Source organism: Salmo salar, unplaced genomic scaffold (genome assembly GCF_905237065.1).
Source record: "Salmo salar unplaced genomic scaffold, Ssal_v3.1, whole genome shotgun sequence".
In the NCBI taxonomy this organism is placed as follows: Eukaryota; Metazoa; Chordata; class Actinopteri; order Salmoniformes; family Salmonidae; genus Salmo; species Salmo salar.
The window spans coordinates 15,001-36,099 of record NW_025548968.1 but is presented as its reverse complement, the minus strand read 5'-3'; the positions used below and the strand labels follow the sequence as shown (position 1 = coordinate 36,099).

The following is a 21,099-nucleotide window of genomic DNA, read 5'->3' as shown; positions in this document are numbered from 1 at the left end:
CAGCAGGGTAAAGCCAACTACATGTCAAATATAATGCATGACAATAACCGTAGGAATTGGCTTTGCAGCAGATAATAGATCTGGGACCACCAAGCTAGACCACCAGGCTAGACCACCAGACCACCAGGCCACCAGACCAGCAGACCACCAGGCTAGACCAGCAGACCACCAGGCTAGACCAGCAGGCTAGACCACCAGGCTAGACCAGCAGGCTAGACCACCAGGCTAGACCAGCAGGCTAGACCACCAGGCTAGACCAGCAGGCTAGACCAGCAGGCTAGACCACCAGGCTAGACCACCAGACCACCAGACCACCAGGCTAGACCAGCAGACCACCAGGCCACCAGACCAGCAGACCACCAGGCTAGACCACCAGACCACCAGGCTAGACCAGCAGGCTAGACCACCAGGCTAGACCAGCAGGCTAGACCACCAGGCTGGACCACCAGGCTAGACCACCAGGCTAGACCAGCAGGCTGAGACCACCAGGCTAGAACCACCAGACCACCAGGCTAGACCAGCAGACCACCAGGCTAGACCACCAGGCTAGACCACCAGGCTAGACCACCAGGCTAGACCACCAGGCTAGACCAGCAGACCACCAGGCTAGACCAGCAGACCACCAGGCTAGACCAGCAGGCTAGACCACCAGGCTAGACCACCAGGCTAGACCACCAGGCTAGACCAGCAGACCACCAGGCTAGACCAGCAGACCACCAGGCTAGACCACCAAGCTAGACCACCAGGCTAGACCACCAGGCTAGACCACCAGGCTAGACCAGCAGGCTAGACCACCAGGCTAGACCACCAGGTTAGACCAGCAGCACAGTATAACCATGAAAATAACTAAAAGACAAGAATATATTCACTCTACAGTAGGTAAATGTCGTTTAGAGCACCTTGGCCTTTTGAGGCATGGTAGTGGGGCTGTTCATGTGTCCCAACTGGCCGGATCTGTTGCTGCCCCACGAAAACACCTGGGAGGGATAAAGCCTTGTTATATTACACACCGGTCTCTCAATTTATAGGACGCTACAATATTAGATACGAAATGCTATATTGTTCACGTCATAACTTCTTAACAGTCTCTCCTCTAAATTCGTAGGAAGCGAGAGGCAATCAAATAAATACAATGCTAAAATGGCAACAGGATAAGGCAATAGGATAAGGCAATAGGCTAAGGCAACAGGATAAAGCAATAGGATAAGGCAATGGGCTAAGGCTATAGTATAAAGCAATAGTATAAAGCAATAGGATAAGGCAACAGGATAAGGCAACAGGATAAGGCAACAGGATAAGGCAACAGGATAAGGGAACTGTGAGTGTGCTGATGGGGACTGTGTTTTACCTGACACTGTGCAGTAAGGGCCAGGGAGTGGTGTGTTCCTGCCGCTACCTTCACTACCTCCTCTTTGTTCAGGCTCTCGATGCAAAACGGCTGGAGCCTGGGTAGCTGGTCTCTGTGGCCCAGCTGTCCTTCTTGCCCCCTGCCCCAGCTCCACACCTCTGTGTTCAGGGAGGGCAAAGACTCCACTACTTCCTCCTTCCTGGGCACATTGGGTCTGGAGCGAGCGGTCCTCCTGCCGGGTAGCTCAGGGGATGCTGGAAAAAAAAAAAAAAAAAAAACCCAAAAAGGCGTGAAAATGCTATTGACATATGAATGGCATACTGTATAATGAGTAACATTAAATGAGTTAGAATTGAGTTAAAGAGAGAAGGGATGCTTGAAAACCTAGCTTCGGACATACAACGTTGTTGATACAGCTATTTCAACACGTTTCAAATCTCAAGGGTCTTTCCTGGTTAAATAAAGGACGAGTCACACAATATAATATGAATGTGCTTTAAACCAGCGCTTAGCAGACACTATGACAGAAACAGAAACGGCAGAAATGGATTTTAAACATCTAAAAACAAGAAAGTCTATCAGGGTTGACCACGGGACTAAACACCTCCCTCTGCAACTGGATCCTGGACTTCCTGACGGGCCGACACCCAGGTGGTGAGGGTAGGCAACAACACATCCGCCACGTTGAACCTGAACACCGGGGGGGGCCCCTCAGGGAGTCGATAGTTGGCAGCAGTTGTGCAAAACTGAAAGCACGAACCACCGCATTTAACCAAGGCAAGGTGACTGGGAATATGGCCGAATACAAAACAGTGTAGTTATTCCCTCCGTAAAGCAATCAAACAGGCAAAAGGTCAGTACAGAGACAAAGTGGAGTCACAATTCAACGACTCAGACGCAAGACGTATGTGGCAGGGTCTACAGACAATCACGGGTTACAAAGGGAAAACCAGCCACGTCGCGTACCTCGACGTCTTGCTTCCGGACAAGCTAAACACCTTCTTCGCCCGCTTTGAAGATAACACAGTGCCACGGAAGCAGGCTGCTGCAGAGTACCGTGGGCTCTCCTTCTCCGTGACCGACGTAATACCGCAAGGCCACCAGCCCAGACGGCATCTCTAGCCGTGTCCTCAGAGCATGCGCAGACCAGCTGGCTGAAGTGTTTACGGACATATTTAATCTCTCCCTATCCCAGTCTGATGTCTCCACATGCTTCAAGATGTCACACCATTGTTCCTGTACCCAAGAAAGCGAAGGTAACTGAACTAAATGACTATCGCCACATACCACTCACTTCTGTCATCATGAAGTGCTTTGAGAGACTAGTCAAGGATCATATCACCTCTACCTTACCTGACACCCTTGACCCGGGAGGGGGGGCAAAGTACGGCCCGTGGGCCATGACCGGGCCCTTCAATCCAGCCAACGAGACATTTTACCCCTTGTGGGACAGTCTTGTCCCATCGCTGCAACTTCCGTACGGACTCAGGAGAGGCAAAGGTCGAGAGCCGTGCGTCCTCCGAAATACGACCCAGCCAAGCCGCACTGCTTCTTGACACAATGCCAGCTTAACCCGGAAGCCAGCCGCATCAAAGTGTCGGAAGAAACACTGAACTAACTCCTGGCGTACGTGTCAGCGTACATGCACCCGGCCCGCCACAGGAGTTGCTAGAGCGCGATGGGACAAGGAAATCTCGGCCCACCAAACCCTCTCCTAACCCGGACGACGCTGAGCAAATTGTGCGCAGCCTCATGGGTCTCCCAGTCACGGCCAGCGGTGACAAAGCCTGGGATCGAACCCGGGTCTGTAGTGACGCCTCAGTGCCTTAGACCGCTGTGCCACTCGGGAGGCCCCCGCAAATTCATTTTAACAAAACAATTGGTCGCCCCAAAAAAATGCACTTTAATAATGTTTACATATCTTAATGTCTCATATCTATACATTTCCCACACCATCTACTGCACCTTGCATATCCGCTCCTATCCATATACTTATACAAGAGCGAGCTCACTACATGCATCAAAGCTGGGACCGAGAGACCAAAACAGCTTCTATCTCAACGCCATCAGACTGTTAAAGCCATCACTAGCAGCCAGCCTCAGTACCCTGCCCTGAACTTAGTCACTGTCACTAGCCGGCTACCACCTGGTTAACAACCCTGCACCTTAGAGGCTGCTGTACTATATACATAACTGGTAACTTTAATAATGGAACACTAGTCACTTTAATAATGTTTACATACTGTTTTACTCATTTCATATGTATTTGCTGTATTCTAGTCAATATCATCCTATTCAGCTATAGCTCTATATATACTATTCTACCCTACGTATTATACAGTTATACTACATATTCTATACTACATATTCTATATACATACTGTCCATAATGTCTATACATCCCATCACACATACATACATACATACATACATACATACATACATACATACATACATACATACATACATACATACATATGTATGTGTGTGTGTATATATACACATATAAATACACGCACACAACACACACACACACACACACACACACACACACACACACTTACACACACACACACACACATATATATAATTTTGGAGCCCACTGTATGTACATATACAGTACCAGTCCAATGTTTGGACACTACATGATTCCATATGTGTTATTTCATAGTTTTGATGTCTTCAGTGTTATTCTACAAGAATAGAAAAAAGTACAAATCATTTTTAAAAAACCTACTCATTCAAGGTTTTTTTTAAATGATTTGTACTTTTTTACATACATACATACATATATATATATATATATATACACACACACACAGTGCCAGTCCATAGTCTGGACACACCTACTCATTCAAGGTTTTTTTTAAATGATTTGTACTTTTTTCTATATTGTAGAATAACACTGAAGACATCAAAACTATGAAATAACACATATGGAATCATGTAGTGTCCAAACATTGGACTGGTACTGTATATGTACATACAGTGGGCTCCAAAATTCCACTAGCTTGTATACCCACACAGATCACAGTGTTTTCAACGGTACTTGATAAGAGTCCACTAGCTTGTATACCCACAGATCACAGTGTTTTCAACAGTACTTGATAAGAGTCCACTAACTTGCTGCAATGGTGTAAAATGTCACTATTGAATATGATTTGTATATTAACATAATCTGGGACATTTAAAAAAATAAAAATACATCTATGTATTTTCTATGTAAACTGATTTGACAACTGATTTGCATATCTGGGGGCGAGTCGGGGCTAACGAAATGAGAAATGGCAGTCCAGGAGAAATGGAAATCATTTGTGATATCAAATACCTTCTTATACTTTAAGATGGGAGATGCAACCAAGCTCAAATGAAACTATTCATGAAGACAAATTATCTGTTAAGGATTATTATAGATACCGCCAAAAGAAAATTGAATGGGGCTTGTCATTCACACAGTAACTGACGGAAAAATCAAGTGTATATGATCTAAATATGGGTATACAAGGACATCTAGCGATCACCGGGTTTTATCATCCTCGGTCACTAGCTATCATAAATGTATATCTTCACAAGATTGATGTTGGTTGAGTCCCTAGAGATTTTATTCACTAGTATGCGATGCAATCAGATATATAATTGAAGCAGGTATTTACTTTGCAACAAGTATTGTCATTGACTAAAAACGAAATATATTTGTATGAGCTATGCATCTGTGTACCGGCGTTTTTTGTACCCCTCTACTAGCTAGCTAGATGGTGCAGTCCTGTCCCAAAGAGGCAGTCTGTTCTGCATGCCTTCTTGACTTTGATATGTGTATTCATGCCTTTGTGCAAGCACACTGGTAGCCGACCTGTTATAGCTATCTTGCTAGCTAATTTAGCTAGCTCATCAACCAGCATTTCTCTTGCTATTCTTGCATGATGGCACTTATTAAAGCCTTGAATTTCATATGAACCTCACTGTCACCACTGGTCATCTAGCTAGCCACGTAGCCAGCAGGGTTGCATCGGTTTCCATTGGACTAGAAGCTGCTAAACTGGCTAGCTAAGTAGCTAACGCTAGTAGCTAACACGAGCTGATTATCATGTAGCAGTCTATGGTGACTAGCATTGCTAGCATGCGATTGTTTGCTAGCTAGCTAATATCGATACAACATAGTCGTGGGTCCACAAAATCAAGCAAATGCTACTGAACTCATGAAACAATCAACATGATTAACATTGTAGTAGCTATTGATGTTTTTTGTGTTTTAAAAAAAAATAATTCTTAATGACATTGCAAATATCATGTTTTTGGCATTTAACTCTGATTTAATTACCGGTATCTATTCCCGTTTCGGCATTAGAAAATTTGTGAAGTCCCAAATTCCCGCGAGATACTGCAAAAATGTGCGTACTCACGAATACGCAATAAAAGATCCTGTCACGGATTTGCCGCGATTCCCTAGAAAAAACACCCCCTGCTATCTATAACTTTAAAAGGGTTTTCGGTTATCGCCACAGGAGAACCTTATGAAGAACCCTTTTTGGTTGCAGGTAGAATCCTTTTGGGTTCCATGTAGAACCCTTTCTACAGAGGGGTTCTACATGGAATCTAAAAGGGTTCTCCTATGGGGACAGCCGAAGAACCCTTCTGGAACCCTTATTCTAAGAGTGTAGCTACCTCAATTACTCCATACCCCTGCACATCGACTCGGTACTGGTACTTCCTGTATATAGCCATGTTATTACCTGGTCCTCCCTGTATATAGCCATGTTATTACCTGGTACTTCCTGTATATAGCCATGTTATTACCTGGTACTCCCTGTATATAGCCATGTTATTACCTGGTACTCCCTGTATATAGCCATGTTATTACCTGGTACTCCCTGTATATAACCATGTTATTACCTGGTACTTCCTGTATATAGCCATGTTATTACCTGGTACTTCCTGTATATAGCCATGTTATTACCTGGTACTCCCTGTATATAACCATGTTATTACCTGGTACTTCCTGTATATAGCCATGTTATTACCTGGTACTCCCTGTATATAACCATGTTATTACCTGGTACTTCCTGTATATAGCCATGTTATTACCTCATACTCCTGTATATAGCCATGTTATTACCTGGTACTCCCTGTATATAGCCATGTTATTACCTGGTACTCCCTGTATATAACCATGTTATTACCTGGTACTTCCTGTATATAGCCATGTTATTACCTGGTACTCCTGTATATAACCATGTTATTACCTGGTACTTCCTGTATATAGCCATGTTATTACCTGGTACTCCCTGTATATAACCATGTTATTACCTGGTACTTCCTGTATATAGCCATGTTATTACCTGGTACTCCCTGTATATAACCATGTTATTACCTGGTACTTCCTGTATATAGCCATGTTATTACCTGGTACTCCCTGTATATAGCCATGTTATTACCTGGTACTTCCTGTATATAGCCATGTTATTACCTGGTACTTCCTGTATACAGCCATGTTATTACCTGGTACTCCCTGTATACAGCCATGTTATTACCTGGTACTCCCTGTATATAGCCATGTTATTACCTGGTACTCCCTGTATATAGCCATGTTATTACCTGGTACTCCCTGTATATAGCCATGTTACTACCTGGTACTTCCTGTATATAGCCATGTTATTACCTGGTACTCCCTGTATATAACCATGTTATTACCTGGTACTCCCTGTATATAGCCATGTTATTACCTCGTACTCCTGTATATAGCCATGTTATTACATGGTACTTCCTGTATATAGCCATGTTATTACCTGGTACTCCCTGTATATAGCCATGTTATTACCTGGTACTCCCTGTATATAGCCATGTTATTACCTGGTACTCCCTGTATATAGCCATGTTATTACCTGGTACTCCCTGTATATAGCCATGTTATTACCTGGTACTCCCTGTATATAGCCATGTTATTACCTCGTACTCCTGTATATAGCCATGTTATTACCTGGTACTTCCTGTACATAGCCATGTTATTACCTGGTACTCCCTGTACATAGCCATGTTATTACCTCATACTCCTGTACATAGCCATGTTATTACCTGGTACTCCCTGTATATAGCCATGTTATTACCTGGTACGTCCTGTATATAGCCATGTGATTACCTGGTACTCCTGTATATAGCCATGTTATTACCTGGTACTCCCTGTATATAACCATGTTATTACCTGGTACTCCCTGTATATAACCATGTTATTACCTGGTACTTCCTGTATATAGCCATGTTATTACCTGGTACTCCCTGTATATAACCATGTTATTACCTGGTACTTCCTGTATATAGCCATGTTATTACCTGGTACTCCCTGTATATAGCCATGTTATTACCTGGTACTCCCTGTATATAACCATGTTATTACCTGGTACTTCCTGTATATAGCCATGTTATTACCTGGTACTCCCTGTATATAACCATGTTATTACCTGGTACTTCCTGTATATAGCCATGTTATTACCTGGTACTCCCTGTATATAGCCATGTTATTACCTGGTACTTCCTGTATATAGCCATGTTATTACCTGGTACTCCCTGTATATAGCCATGTTATTACCTGGTACTCCCTGTATATAACCATGTTATTACCTGGTACTTCCTGTATATAGCCATGTTATTACCTGGTACTCCCTGTATACAACCATGTTATTACCTGGTACTTCCTGTATATAGCCATGTTATTACCTGGTACTCCCTGTATATAGCCATGTTATTACCTGGTACTCCCTGTATATAGCCATGTTACTATCTGGTACTTCCTGTATATAGCCATGTTATTACCTGGTACTCCCTGTATATAACCATGTTATTACCTGGTACTTCCTGTATATAGCCATGTTATTACCTGGTACTCCCTGTATATAGCCATGTTATTACCTGGTACTTCCTGTATATAGCCATGTTATTACCTGGTACTTCCTGTATATAGCCATGTTATTACCTGGTACTCCCTGTATATAGCCATGTTATTACCTGGTACTCCCTGTATATAGCCATGTTATTACCTGGTACTCCCTGTATATAACCATGTTATTACCCGGTACTTCCTGTATATAGCCATGTTATTACCCGGTACTCCCTGTATATAACCATGTTATTACCTGGTACTTCCTGTATATAGCCATGTTATTACCAGGTACTCCCTGTATATAGCCATGTTATTACCTGGTACTCCCTGTATATAACCATGTTATTACCTGGTACTCCCTATATATAGCCATGTTATTACCTGGTACTCCCTGTATATAACCATGTTATTACCTGGTACTTCCTGTATATAGCCATGTTATTACCTGGTACTCCCTGTATATAACCATGTTATTACCTGGTACTTCCTGTATATAGCCATGTTATTACCTCATACTCCTGTATATAGCCATGTTATTACCTGGTACTCCCTGTATATAGCCATGTTATTACCTGGTACTCCCTGTATATAACCATGTTATTACCTGGTACTTCCTGTATATAGCCATGTTATTACCTGGTACTCCCTGTATATAACCATGTTATTACCTGGTACTTCCTGTATATAGCCATGTTATTACCTGGTACTTCCTGTATATAGCCATGTTATTACCTGGTACTCCCTGTATATAGCCATGTTATTACCTGGTACTTCCTGTATATAGCCATGTTATTACCTGGTACTCCCTGTATATAACCATGTTATTACCTGGTACTTCCTGTATATAGCCATGTTATTACCTGGTACTCCCTGTATATAGCCATGTTATTACCTGGTACTCCCTGTATATAGCCATGTTATTACCTGGTACTTCCTGTATATAGCCATGTTATTACCTGGTACTCCCTGTATATAGCCATGTTATTACCTGGTACTTCCTGTATATAGCCATGTTATTACCTGGTACTCCCTGTATACAACCATGTTATTACCTGGTACTTCCTGTATATAGCCATGTTATTACCTGGTACTCCCTGTATATAGCCATGTTATTACCTGGTACTCCCTGTATATAGCCATGTTATTACCTGGTACTCCCTGTATATAGCCATGTTATTACCTGGTACTCCCTGTATATAGCCATGTTACTATCTGGTACTTCCTGTATATAGCCATGTTATTACCTGGTACTCCCTGTATATAGCCATGTTATTACCTCGTACTCCTGTATATAGCCATGTTATTACCTGGTACTCCTGTATATAGCCATGTTATTACCTGGTACTTCCTGTATATAGCCATGTTATTACCTGGTACTCCCTGTATATAGCCATGTTATTACCTGGTACTCCCTGTATATAGCCATGTTATTACCTGGTACTCCCTGTATATAGCCATGTTATTACCTGGTACTCCCTGTATATAGCCATGTTATTACCTGGTACTCCCTGTATATAGCCATGTTATTACCTGGTACTCCCTGTATATAGCCATGTTATTACCTCGTACTCCCTGTATATAGCCATGTTATTACCTGGTACTTCCTGTACATAGCCATGTTATTACCTGGTACTCCCTGTACATAGCCATGTTATTACCTCGTACTCCCTGTATATAGCCATGTTATTACCTGGTACTCCCTGTATATAGCCATGTTATTACCTGGTACGTCCTGTATATAGCCATGTTATTACCTGGTACTCCCTGTATATAGCCATGTTATTACCTGGTACTCCCTGTATATAACCATGTTATTACCTGGTACTTCCTGTATATAGCCATGTTATTACCTGGTACTCCCTGTATATAGCCATGTTATTACCTGGTACTTCCTGTATATAGCCATGTTATTACCTGGTACTCCCTGTATATAGCCATGTTATTACCTGGTACTCCCTGTATATAGCCATGTTATTACCTGGTACTTCCTGTATATAGCCATGTTATTACCTGGTACTCCCTGTATATAACCATGTTATTACCTGGTACTCCTGTATATAGCCATGTTATTACCTGGTACTCCCTGTATATAGCCATGTTATTACCTGGTACTCCCTGTATATAGCCATGTTATTACCTGGTACTTCCTGTATATAGCCATGTTATTACCTGGTACTCCCTGTATATAGCCATGTTATTACCTGGTACTCCTGTATATAGCCATGTTATTACCTGGTACTTCCTGTATATAGCCATGTTATTACCTGGTACTCCCTGTATATAACCATGTTATTACCTGGTACTTCCTGTATATAGCCATGTTATTACCTGGTACTCCCTGTATATAGCCATGTTATTACCTGGTACTTCCTGTATATAGCCATGTTATTACCTGGTACTCCTGTATATAGCCATGTTATTACCTGGTACTCCCTGTATATAGCCATGTTACTACCTGGTACTTCCTGTATATAACCATGTTATTACCTGGTACTCCTGTATATAGCCATGTTATTACCTGGTACTCCCTGTATATAGCCATGTTATTACCTGGTACTCCCTGTATATAGCCATGTTATTACCTGGTACTCCCTGTATATAGCCATGTTATTACCTGGTACTTCCTGTATATAGCCATGTTATTACCTGGTACTCCCTGTATATAACCATGTTATTACCTGGTACTTCCTGTATATAGCCATGTTATTACCTGGTACTCCCTGTATATAGCCATGTTATTACCTGGTACTCCCTGTATATAGCCATGTTACTACCTGGTACATCCTGTATATAGCCATGTTATTACCTGGTACTCCTGTATATAACCATGTTATTACCTGGTACTTCCTGTATATAGCCATGTTATTACCTGGTACTCCCTGTATATAGCCATGTTATTACCTGGTACTCCCTGTATATAACCATGTTATTACCTGGTACTTCCTGTATATAGCCATGTTATTACCTGGTACTCCCTGTATATAGCCATGTTATTACCTGGTACTCCCTGTATATAGCCATGTTATTACCTGGTACTCCCTGTATATAGCCATGTTATTACCTGGTACTCCCTGTATATAGCCATGTTATTACCTGGTACTCCCTGTATATAGCCATGTTATTACCTGGTACTCCCTGTATATAGCCATGTTATTACCTCGTACTCCTGTATATAGCCATGTTATTACCTGGTACTTCCTGTATATAGCCATGTTATTACCTGGTACTCCCTGTATATAGCCATGTTATTACCTCGTACTCCCTGTATATAGCCATGTTATTACCTGGTACTCCCCTGTATATAGCCATGTTATTACCTGGTACTTCCTGTATATAGCCATGTTATTACCTGGTACTTCCCTGTATATAGCCATGTTATTACCTGGTACTCCTGTATATAGCCATGTTATTACCTGGTACTCCCTGTATATAGCCATGTTATTACCTGGTACTTCCTGTATATAGCCATGTTATTACCTGGTACTTCCTGTATATAGCCATGTTATTACCTGGTACTTCCTGTATATAGCCATGTTATTACCTGGTACTCCTGTATATAGCCATGTTATTACCTGGTACTCCCTGTATATAGCCATGTTATTACCTGGTACTCCCTGTATATAGCCATGTTATTACCTGGTACTTCCTGTATATAGCCATGTTATTACCTGGTACTCCTGTATATAGCCATGTTATTACCTGGTACTCCTGTATATAGCCATGTTATTACCTGGTACTTCCTGTATATAGCCATGTTATTACCTGGTACTCCCTGTATATAGCCATGTTATTACCTGGTACTCCCTGTATATAGCCATGTTATTACCTGGTACTCCCTGTATATAGCCATGTTATTACCTGGTACTTCCTGTATATAGCCATGTTATTACCTGGTACTTCCTGTATATAGCCATGTTATTACCTGGTACTCCCTGTATATAGCCATGTTATTACCTGGTACTTCCTGTATATAGCCATGTTATTACCTGGTACTCCCTGTATATAGCCATGTTATTACCTGGTACTTCCTGTATATAACCATGTTATTACCTGGTACTTCCTGTATATAGCCATGTTATTACCTGGTACTTCCTGTATATAGCCATGTTATTACCTGGTACTCCTGTATATAGCCATGTTATTACCTGGTACTCCTGTATATAGCCATGTTATTACCTGGTACTCCTGTATATAGCCATGTTATTACCTGGTACTCCCTGTATATAGCCATGTTATTACCTGGTACTTCCTGTATATAGCCATGTTATTACCTGGTACTCCCTGTATATAGCCATGTTATTACCTGGTACTCCCTGTATATAACCATGTTATTACCTGGTACTTCCTGTATATAGCCATGTTATTACCTGGTACTCCCTGTATATAGCCATGTTATTACCTGGTACTCCCTGTATATAGCCATGTTATTACCTGGTACTCCCTGTATATAGCCATGTTATTACCTGGTACTCCCTGTATATAGCCATGTTATTACCTGGTACTTCCTGTATATAGCCATGTTATTACCTGGTACTCCCTGTATATAGCCATGTTATTACCTGGTACTTCCTGTATATAGCCATGTTATTACCTGGTACTCCCTGTATATAGCCATGTTATTACCTGGTACTCCCTGTATATAGCCATGTTATTACCTGGTACTCCTGTATATAGCCATGTTATTACCTGGTACTTCCTGTATATAGCCATGTTATTACCTGGTACTCCCTGTATATAGCCATGTTATTACCTGGTACTTCCTGTATATAGCCATGTTATTACCTGGTACTCCCTGTATATAGCCATGTTATTACCTGGTACTCCCTGTATATAGCCATGTTATTACCTGGTACTCCCTGTATATAGCCATGTTATTACCTGGTACTTCCTGTATATAGCCATGTTATTACCTGGTACTCCCTGTATATAGCCATGTTATTACCTGGTACTTCCTGTATATAGCCATGTTATTACCTGGTACTCCCTGTATATAGCCATGTTATTACCTGGTACTCCCTGTATATAGCCATGTTATTACCTGGTACTTCCTGTATATAGCCATGTTATTACCTGGTACTCCTGTATATAGCCATGTTATTACCTCGTACTCCCTGTATATAGCCATGTTATTACCTGGTACTCCTGTATATAGCCATGTTATTACCTGGTACTCCCTGTATATAACCATGTTATTACCTGGTACTTCCTGTATATAGCCATGTTATTACCTGGTACTCCTGTATATAGCCATGTTATTACCTGGTACTCCTGTATATAGCCATGTTATTACCTGGTACTCCCTGTATATAGCCATGTTATTACCTGGTACTCCTGTATATAACCATGTTATTACCTGGTACTCCCTGTATATAGCCATGTTATTACCTGGTACTCCCTGTATATAGCCATGTTATTACCTGGTACTCCCTGTATATAGCCATGTTATTACCTGGTACTTCCTGTATATAACCATGTTATTACCTGGTACTCCCTGTATATAGCCATGTTATTACCTGGTACTTCCTGTATATAGCCATGTTATTACCTGGTACTTCCTGTATATAACCATGTTATTACCTGGTACTTCCTGTATATAGCCATGTTATTACCTGGTACTTCCTGTATATAACCATGTTATTACCTGGTACTCCCTGTATATAGCCATGTTATTACCTGGTACTCCCTGTATATAGCCATGTTATTACCTGGTACTCCCTGTATATAGCCATGTTATTACCTGGTACTCCTGTATATAGCCATGTTATTACCTGGTACTCCTGTATATAGCCATGTTATTACCTGGTACTTCCTGTATATAGCCATGTTATTACCTGGTACTTCCTGTATATAACCATGTTATTACCTGGTACTTCCTGTATATAACCATGTTATTACCTGGTACTCCCTGTATATAGCCATGTTATTATTACCTGGTACTTCCTGTATATAACCATGTTATTACCTGGTACTTCCTGTATATAACCATGTTATTACCTGGTACTCCCTGTATATAGCCATGTTATTATTACCTGGTACTTCCTGTATATAACCATGTTATTACCTGGTACTTCCTGTATATAACCATGTTGTTATTTTTACTCGTCACTGTTATTCGTGATTTATTGTATATTCATTTCCTTGTGTCACTATTTTGTATCTTTAACTCTGCACTGTTGAAAAAGGACTCATCAGTGAGCATTTGACAAATACAATGTGATTTGAAGTGACCACACCTACCATGAGAGAGGAGAGGTAGCGACCACACCTACCATGAGAGAGGAGGTGGCGACCACACCTACCATGAGAGAGGAGGTGGTGACCACCCCTACCATGAGAGAGGAGGTGGCGACCCCACCTACCATGAGAGAGGAGGAGGTGGCGACCACACCTACCATGAGAGAGGAGAGGAGGTGGCGACCACACATACCATGAGAGGGAGAGGAGGTGGCGACCACACCTACCATGAGAGAGGACCACACCTACTGTGGAGGGGTCACCACACCTACAGAAAGAGGAGGTGGCGACCACACCTACCATGAGAGAGGAGGTGGTGACCACCCCTACCATGGAGAGGAGAGAGGTGGCGACCACACCTACACCATGAGAGAGGAGGTGGCGACCACACCTACCATGAGAGAGGAGGAGGTGGCGACCACACATACCATGAGAGAGGAGAGGAGGTGGCGACCACACCTACCATGAGAGAGGAGAGGAGGTGGCGACCACACCTACCATGAGAGAGGAGAGGTGGCGACCACACCTACCATGAGAGAGGAGAGGAGGTGGCGACCACACCTACCATGAGAGAGAGGAGAGGCAGTGGCGACCACACCTACCATGAGAGAGGAGAGGAGGTGGCGACCACACCTACCATGAGAGAGGTGGTGACCACACCTACCATGAGAGAGGAGGTGGTGACCACACCTACCATGAGAGAGGAGAGGTGGCGACCACACCTACCATGAGAGAGGAGAGGAGGTGGCGACCACACCTACCATGAGAGAGGAGAGGAGGTGGCGACCACACCTACCATGAGAGGAGGTGGCGACCACACCTACCATGAGAGAGGAGGTGGCGACCACACCTACCATGAGAGAGGAGAGGAGGTAGCGAGTGCCGTCTATTCCCCTCCGTGACCTCCTCTAGCAGGATATCAGTCAGACTGGAGCATTTCTTCCCTTGAAAGGAGTCCTCCTCCGTACAGAGACGCACTTCCTGGTTGGTCTTCCTGTATGCCATGACAGGCCCAGACCGAGCCTTGCACAGCCCTGCGGCTGGGACACACCCTTCGCTCTCCGATGAGTCACAGAGGCTGCTGGTGGAGGGTGAGGCCGAGGCAGCAGCAGAAAAACGGCCCGTTAACGCTAAGGTATGTTTCGGCACTGAGGCAACCCTGTAGTTCTCCGGTAGGGAAGATGATAGCTTGGATTCCACGGTGGTGTCGTCTGTAGGAAGACGTGATGTCAAGGTAGAAGGCCGGTCTCGATCAGGTAGGTTACCGTTTAGGTACTGTCCTGGGACATGACTTACCAAGGTGAGTAGATCTCCTGAGCTATGATTGGCTAAGGTGAGCGAATCCCCTGTTGTCTGACTGGCTAAGGTGATTGGATTCCCTGCGATGTCATTGTCGTTCTGTTCAGACGGGCTCAGGACGCGATCAGACGTTCCCTCGGGGTATTCCTTCGCTTCCTTCTCAGCGGTCGAAGATGTTGTCTTCCTCCTCGCCCGTGTTAGAGTCGAGTTGCTGTCCGTCTCTGTCAGAGTCTCAGGGCCTTGTCTTTCAGGGTCAAAGGTACCAGTATCCTGTTGGTTAGCTTGTTCTTTGGAGCTAAACTCTCTGAGAGAGCCGTCTGTGTCGCCAGAAAATAGATGTTCTGGACCTATAATGGGGTCTGGGTCAAGGCCCGGATCAGGGCTGACTGCCTGAGAGAGTGCGTAGGCTGAGGCTCTGTGTCTCTGGGCTAGAGAGGCCTGTCTAGACGGGGGAGGCCTGTCTAGACGGGGAGGCCTGTCTAGACGGGGAGGCCTGTCTAGACGGGGAGGCCTGTCTAGATCTCGAGCAGCTTCCTGGTTTGTTATCAGCCAACTCAATCCCTAGGGGGCAATAGTGGCCGTCGTTGATAATAACACGGTCCTCTTTATCCACCACAGAGAAGAGCAGCTGGTTGCACTGGTCACACTTTTCAGTAGCTGTCGGCCGGCTGAACTGAGAGTCTTGTGCAGGGAAGCGTCGTACCACGGCCAGGCTGTGGTATCCTCCACACGCCACCTGGACCACGATGGAAAGAAGTCAGCGGACTTCATTATATTGGCTTTTAAATCCTCAATTTTTTTTTTTATGTACAGTATGTATTGTTGAAATGACCGAGATGTATTGTTGAAATGACCGAGATGCATTGTTGAAATGTATTGTTGAAATGTATTGTTGAAATGACTGAGATGTATTGTTGAAATGTATTGTTGAAATGACTGAGATGTATTGTTGAAATGTATTGTTGAAATGACTGAGGTGTATTGTTGAAATGACTGAGATGTATTGTTGAAATGTATTGTTGAAATGACTGAGATGTATTGTTGAAATGACAGATGTATTGTTGAAATGACTGAGATGTATTATTGAAATGTATTGTTGAAATGACTGAGGTGTATTGTTGAAATGTATTGTTGAAATGACTGAGGTGTATTGTTGAAATGACTGAGATGTATTGTTGAAATGTATTGTTGAAATGATTGAGGTGTATTGTTGAAATGACTGAGATGTATTGTTGAAATGACAGATGTATTGTTGAAATGACAGATGTATTGTTGAAATGACTGAGGTGTATTTTTGAAATGACTGAGATGTATTGTTTAAATGTATTGTTGAAATGACTGAGGTGTATTGTTGAAATGACTCAGATGTATTGTTGAAATGACTGAGATGTATTGTTGAAATGACTGAGATGTATTGTTAGCTGTATTGTTGAAATGACTGAGATGTATTGTTGAAATGACTGAGATGTATTGTTGAAATGACCTGAGATGTATTGTTGAAATGACCTGAGATGTATTGTTGAAATGACCTGAGATGTATTGTTGAAATGACCTGAGATGTATTGTTGAAATGACCAAGATGTATTGTTGTAATGACCTGAGATGTATTGTTGTAATGACCCGAAATGTATTGTTGTAATGACCCGAAATGTATTGTTGAAATGACCCGAGATGTATTGTTGAAATGACCTGAGATGTATTGTTGAAATGACCTGAGATGTATTGTTGAAATGACCTGAGATGTATTGTTGAAATGACCGAGATGTATTGTTGAAATGACCTGAGATGTATTGTTGAAATGACCGAGATGTATTGTTGTAATGACCTGAGATGTATTGTTGAAATGACTGAGATGTATTGTTGAAATGACCGAGATGTATTGTTGAAATATATTGTTGAAATGACTGAGGTCTATTGTTGAAATGACTGAGATGTATTGTTGAAATGACTGAGATGTATTGTTGAAATGTATTGTTGAAATGACTGAGATGTATTGTTGAAATGTATTGTTGAAATGACTGAGGTGTATTGTTGAAATGACCGAGATGTATTGTTGAAATATATTGTTGAAATGACTGAGGTCTATTGTTGAAATGACTGAGATGTATTGTTGAAATGACTGAGATGTATTGTTGAAATGTATTGTTGAAATGACTGAGATGTATTGTTGAAATGTATTGTTGAAATGACTGAGGTGTATTGTTGAAATGACTGAGATGTATTGTTGAAATGACTGAGATGTATTGTTGAAATGTATTGTTGAAATGATTGAGGTGTATTGTTGAAATGTATTGTTGAAATGACTGAAATGTATTGTTGAAATGACAGATGTATTGTTGAAATGACTGAGGTGTATTGTTGAAATGACTGAGGTGTATTGTTGAAATGTATTGTTGAAATGACCCGAGATGTATTGTTGAAATGACCACCGAGATGTATTGTTGAAATGACCCGAGGTGTATTGTTGAAATGACCCGAGGTTAACTCTAGATGAATGTCTAATAAGAAGCACTCACTCACCTGAACTACGTGCCTCCCAGCCAGGTGCTCCACTTGCTGGGGTCTCCACACAGGGAACACACTGTTGACCAGGCCCAGCTGGCAGCCGCTGCCCCAGGCCCACACCTCGTGCTGGGCAGACAGAGCCAGAGTGTGCTGCTCCCCACAGGTTACCTCCAGGATCCTGATGATCTGTTGGGAGGTACGGAATCACAATTACCAAGTCCGTTTACACTCACCAGGGATTTGACCTGGTGAAGTGGTGCCGTCATCGTCTAACAATATATATATATTTTTTTTTGGTTTTAAAACGGGGTTGTTTGGATTCTGGATGCTGATTGGTTGATAGCAGGGATTTATAGCACCACAATTCCCAACATTCTCCTGGTAAAGCCTGTTAACGATTCCATTACATTTATCAACGAGCAGCCACTGTCCTACAGCCCAGCCAGTCAATTTATAAACTTCATCTCCCCCCTGGAAAAAAGTATCCCAGATATTATTTCCCCAATGCTACTAGGCTAGAATTTGGCTCCAAACAGTAAAACAATATTGCAGTATGTTTGGTGATCTCCACTGTCCCGTGCATATGAATGTGACAAGACAAGACAGCTTCTCTGATCCAGGCCAATTCATCTATTAGGATCATTATAAATGGATATATTCAACGAAAGTAAAAAATAAAAATAACTAAAGTGCGCTTCGTTTGCTGTCCTTTCAGCTGCTTGACGTGATTGTGTATTAGCTTTCGTTTGCTAGCTAGCTAAGGAGAAGTAGCTAGCCTGCATTGCTACATGCCAATGTTTTGTTTAGCATAGCAACCATTGTAAATAGAATGGATAGAATTAACGACCAGTCCATTTGGCTAGCAACTACAGAATCTCAGAATGAACGACCAGCCCATTTGGCTAGCAACTACAGAATCTCAGAATGAACGACCAGCCCATTTGGCTAGCAACTACAGAATCTCAGAATGAACGACCAGCCCATTTGGCTAGCAACTACAGAATCTCAGAATGAACGACCAGCCCATTTGGCTAGCAACTACAGAATCTCAGAATGAACGACCAGCCCATTTGGCTAGCAACTACAGAATCTCAGAATGAACGACCAGCCCATTTGGCTAGCAACTACAGAATCTCAGAATGAGCGACCAGCCCATTTGGCTAGCAACTACAGAATCTCAGAATGAACGACCAGCCCATTTGGCTAGCAACTACAGAATCTCAGAATGAACGACCAGCCCATTTGGCTAGCAACTACAGAATCTCAGAATGAACGACCAGCCCATTTGGCTAGCAACTACAGAATCTCAGAATGAACGACCAGCCCATTTGGCTAGCAACTACAGAATCTCAGAATGAACGACCAGCCCATTTGGCTAGCAACTACAGAATCTCAGAATGAACGACCAGCCCATTTGGCTAGCAACTACAGAATCTCAGAATGAACGACCAGCCCATTTGGCTAGCAACTACAGAATCTCAGAATGAACGACCAGCCCATTTGGCTAGCAACTACAGAATCTCAGAATGAACGACCAGCCCATTTGGCTAGCAACTACAGAATCTCAGAATGAACGACCAGCCCATTTGGCTAGCAACTACAGAATCTCAGAATGAACGACCAGCCCATTTGGCTAGCAACTACAGAATCTCAGAATGAACGACCAGCCCATTTGGCTAGCAACTACAGAATCTCAGAATGAACGACCAGCCCATTTGGCTAGCAACTACAGAATCTCAGAATGAACGACCAGCCCATTTGGCTAGCAACTACAGAATCTCAGAATGAACGACCAGCCCATTTGGCCAAACTATTTTGTATGGTGGAAGGGTTAAATAAAACAAATGTACTTTATTAAAATATCGTTTTTAATGAAAACATGTCGTTAATCTATTTTTAATATGTTGGCATACCTTTTATATAAAAGCAATTAGGCCTCAGGCCCAGGAATTATTATTATTATAGGCCTCAGGCCTAACAACAGCACTTAGACAGGAGTTATTCACACCACAATCCCCGGGTTCTCATGCCTTATTGCTTCACCAGAGTAGACAGACAGAATATCGGGATGGGAGGCAGGTAGCCTAGTGGTTAGAGGAGGCAGGTAGCCTAGTGGTTAGAGAGTTGGGCCAGTAACCGAAAGGTTGCTAGATCGAATCCCCAGAGCTGACAAGGTAAAAATCTGTCGTTCTGCCCCTGAACAAGGCAGTTAACCCACTGTTCCCCGGTAGGCTGTCATTCTAAATAAAAATTGGTTCTAAAAGGTAAAATATAGACAGAAGAATAAATCATTTACAGACAGTACTTTAACCAGGTTTCCATCCAACCTTTTTATGCGAGTAAAGTACACGTCGGATAAACGTTTTATGACAGGCCTGATGGAAAACGTTAATTTGTCGGTAAACTTACAAATGTCGACAAAACAAAATACACTAAATAAGGTGGGATCTTTTTTGTGTATGGAAAATGTACTATGCGAGAAATGGCAGAGGAAACGCTTTTATGCAGCAGCGTAGCCTAGTGGTTAGAGCGTTGGACTAGTAACCAAAAGGTTGCTAGATCGAATCCCCAGAGCTGACAAGGTAAAAATCTGTCGTTCTGCCCCTGAACAAGGCAGTTAACCCACTGTTCCCTGGTAGGCCGTCATTGTAAATAACAATTTGTTCTTAACTGACCTGCCTAGATAAATAAAGGTTAATTATATATAAAAATATGGAAACACATTACTATGCACGTATTATTATTATGCAGATTTTAAAATATTTGCATGAAAATCTGTCACCAATTGGATGGAAACAGCTATTGTCATTGTTTTCAAAGATGTCTGAATTGTTTTCTATAA

General features: G+C 42.4%; 1 protein-coding gene across 1 annotated transcript in view; it reads right to left on the bottom strand.

The window, feature by feature from the left end:
• The window catches only part of LOC106595535 (alsin), a 154,793-nt gene that overhangs the window by 131,571 nt on the left and 2,123 nt on the right, over positions 1–21,099 (bottom strand). The window contains 5 exon segments of the mRNA XM_045712935.1: positions 900–977; positions 1,349–1,602; positions 15,308–16,202; positions 16,204–16,488; positions 18,273–18,443. Coding sequence (XP_045568891.1) covers positions 900–977; positions 1,349–1,602; positions 15,308–16,202; positions 16,204–16,488; positions 18,273–18,443 — 1,683 coding nt within the window.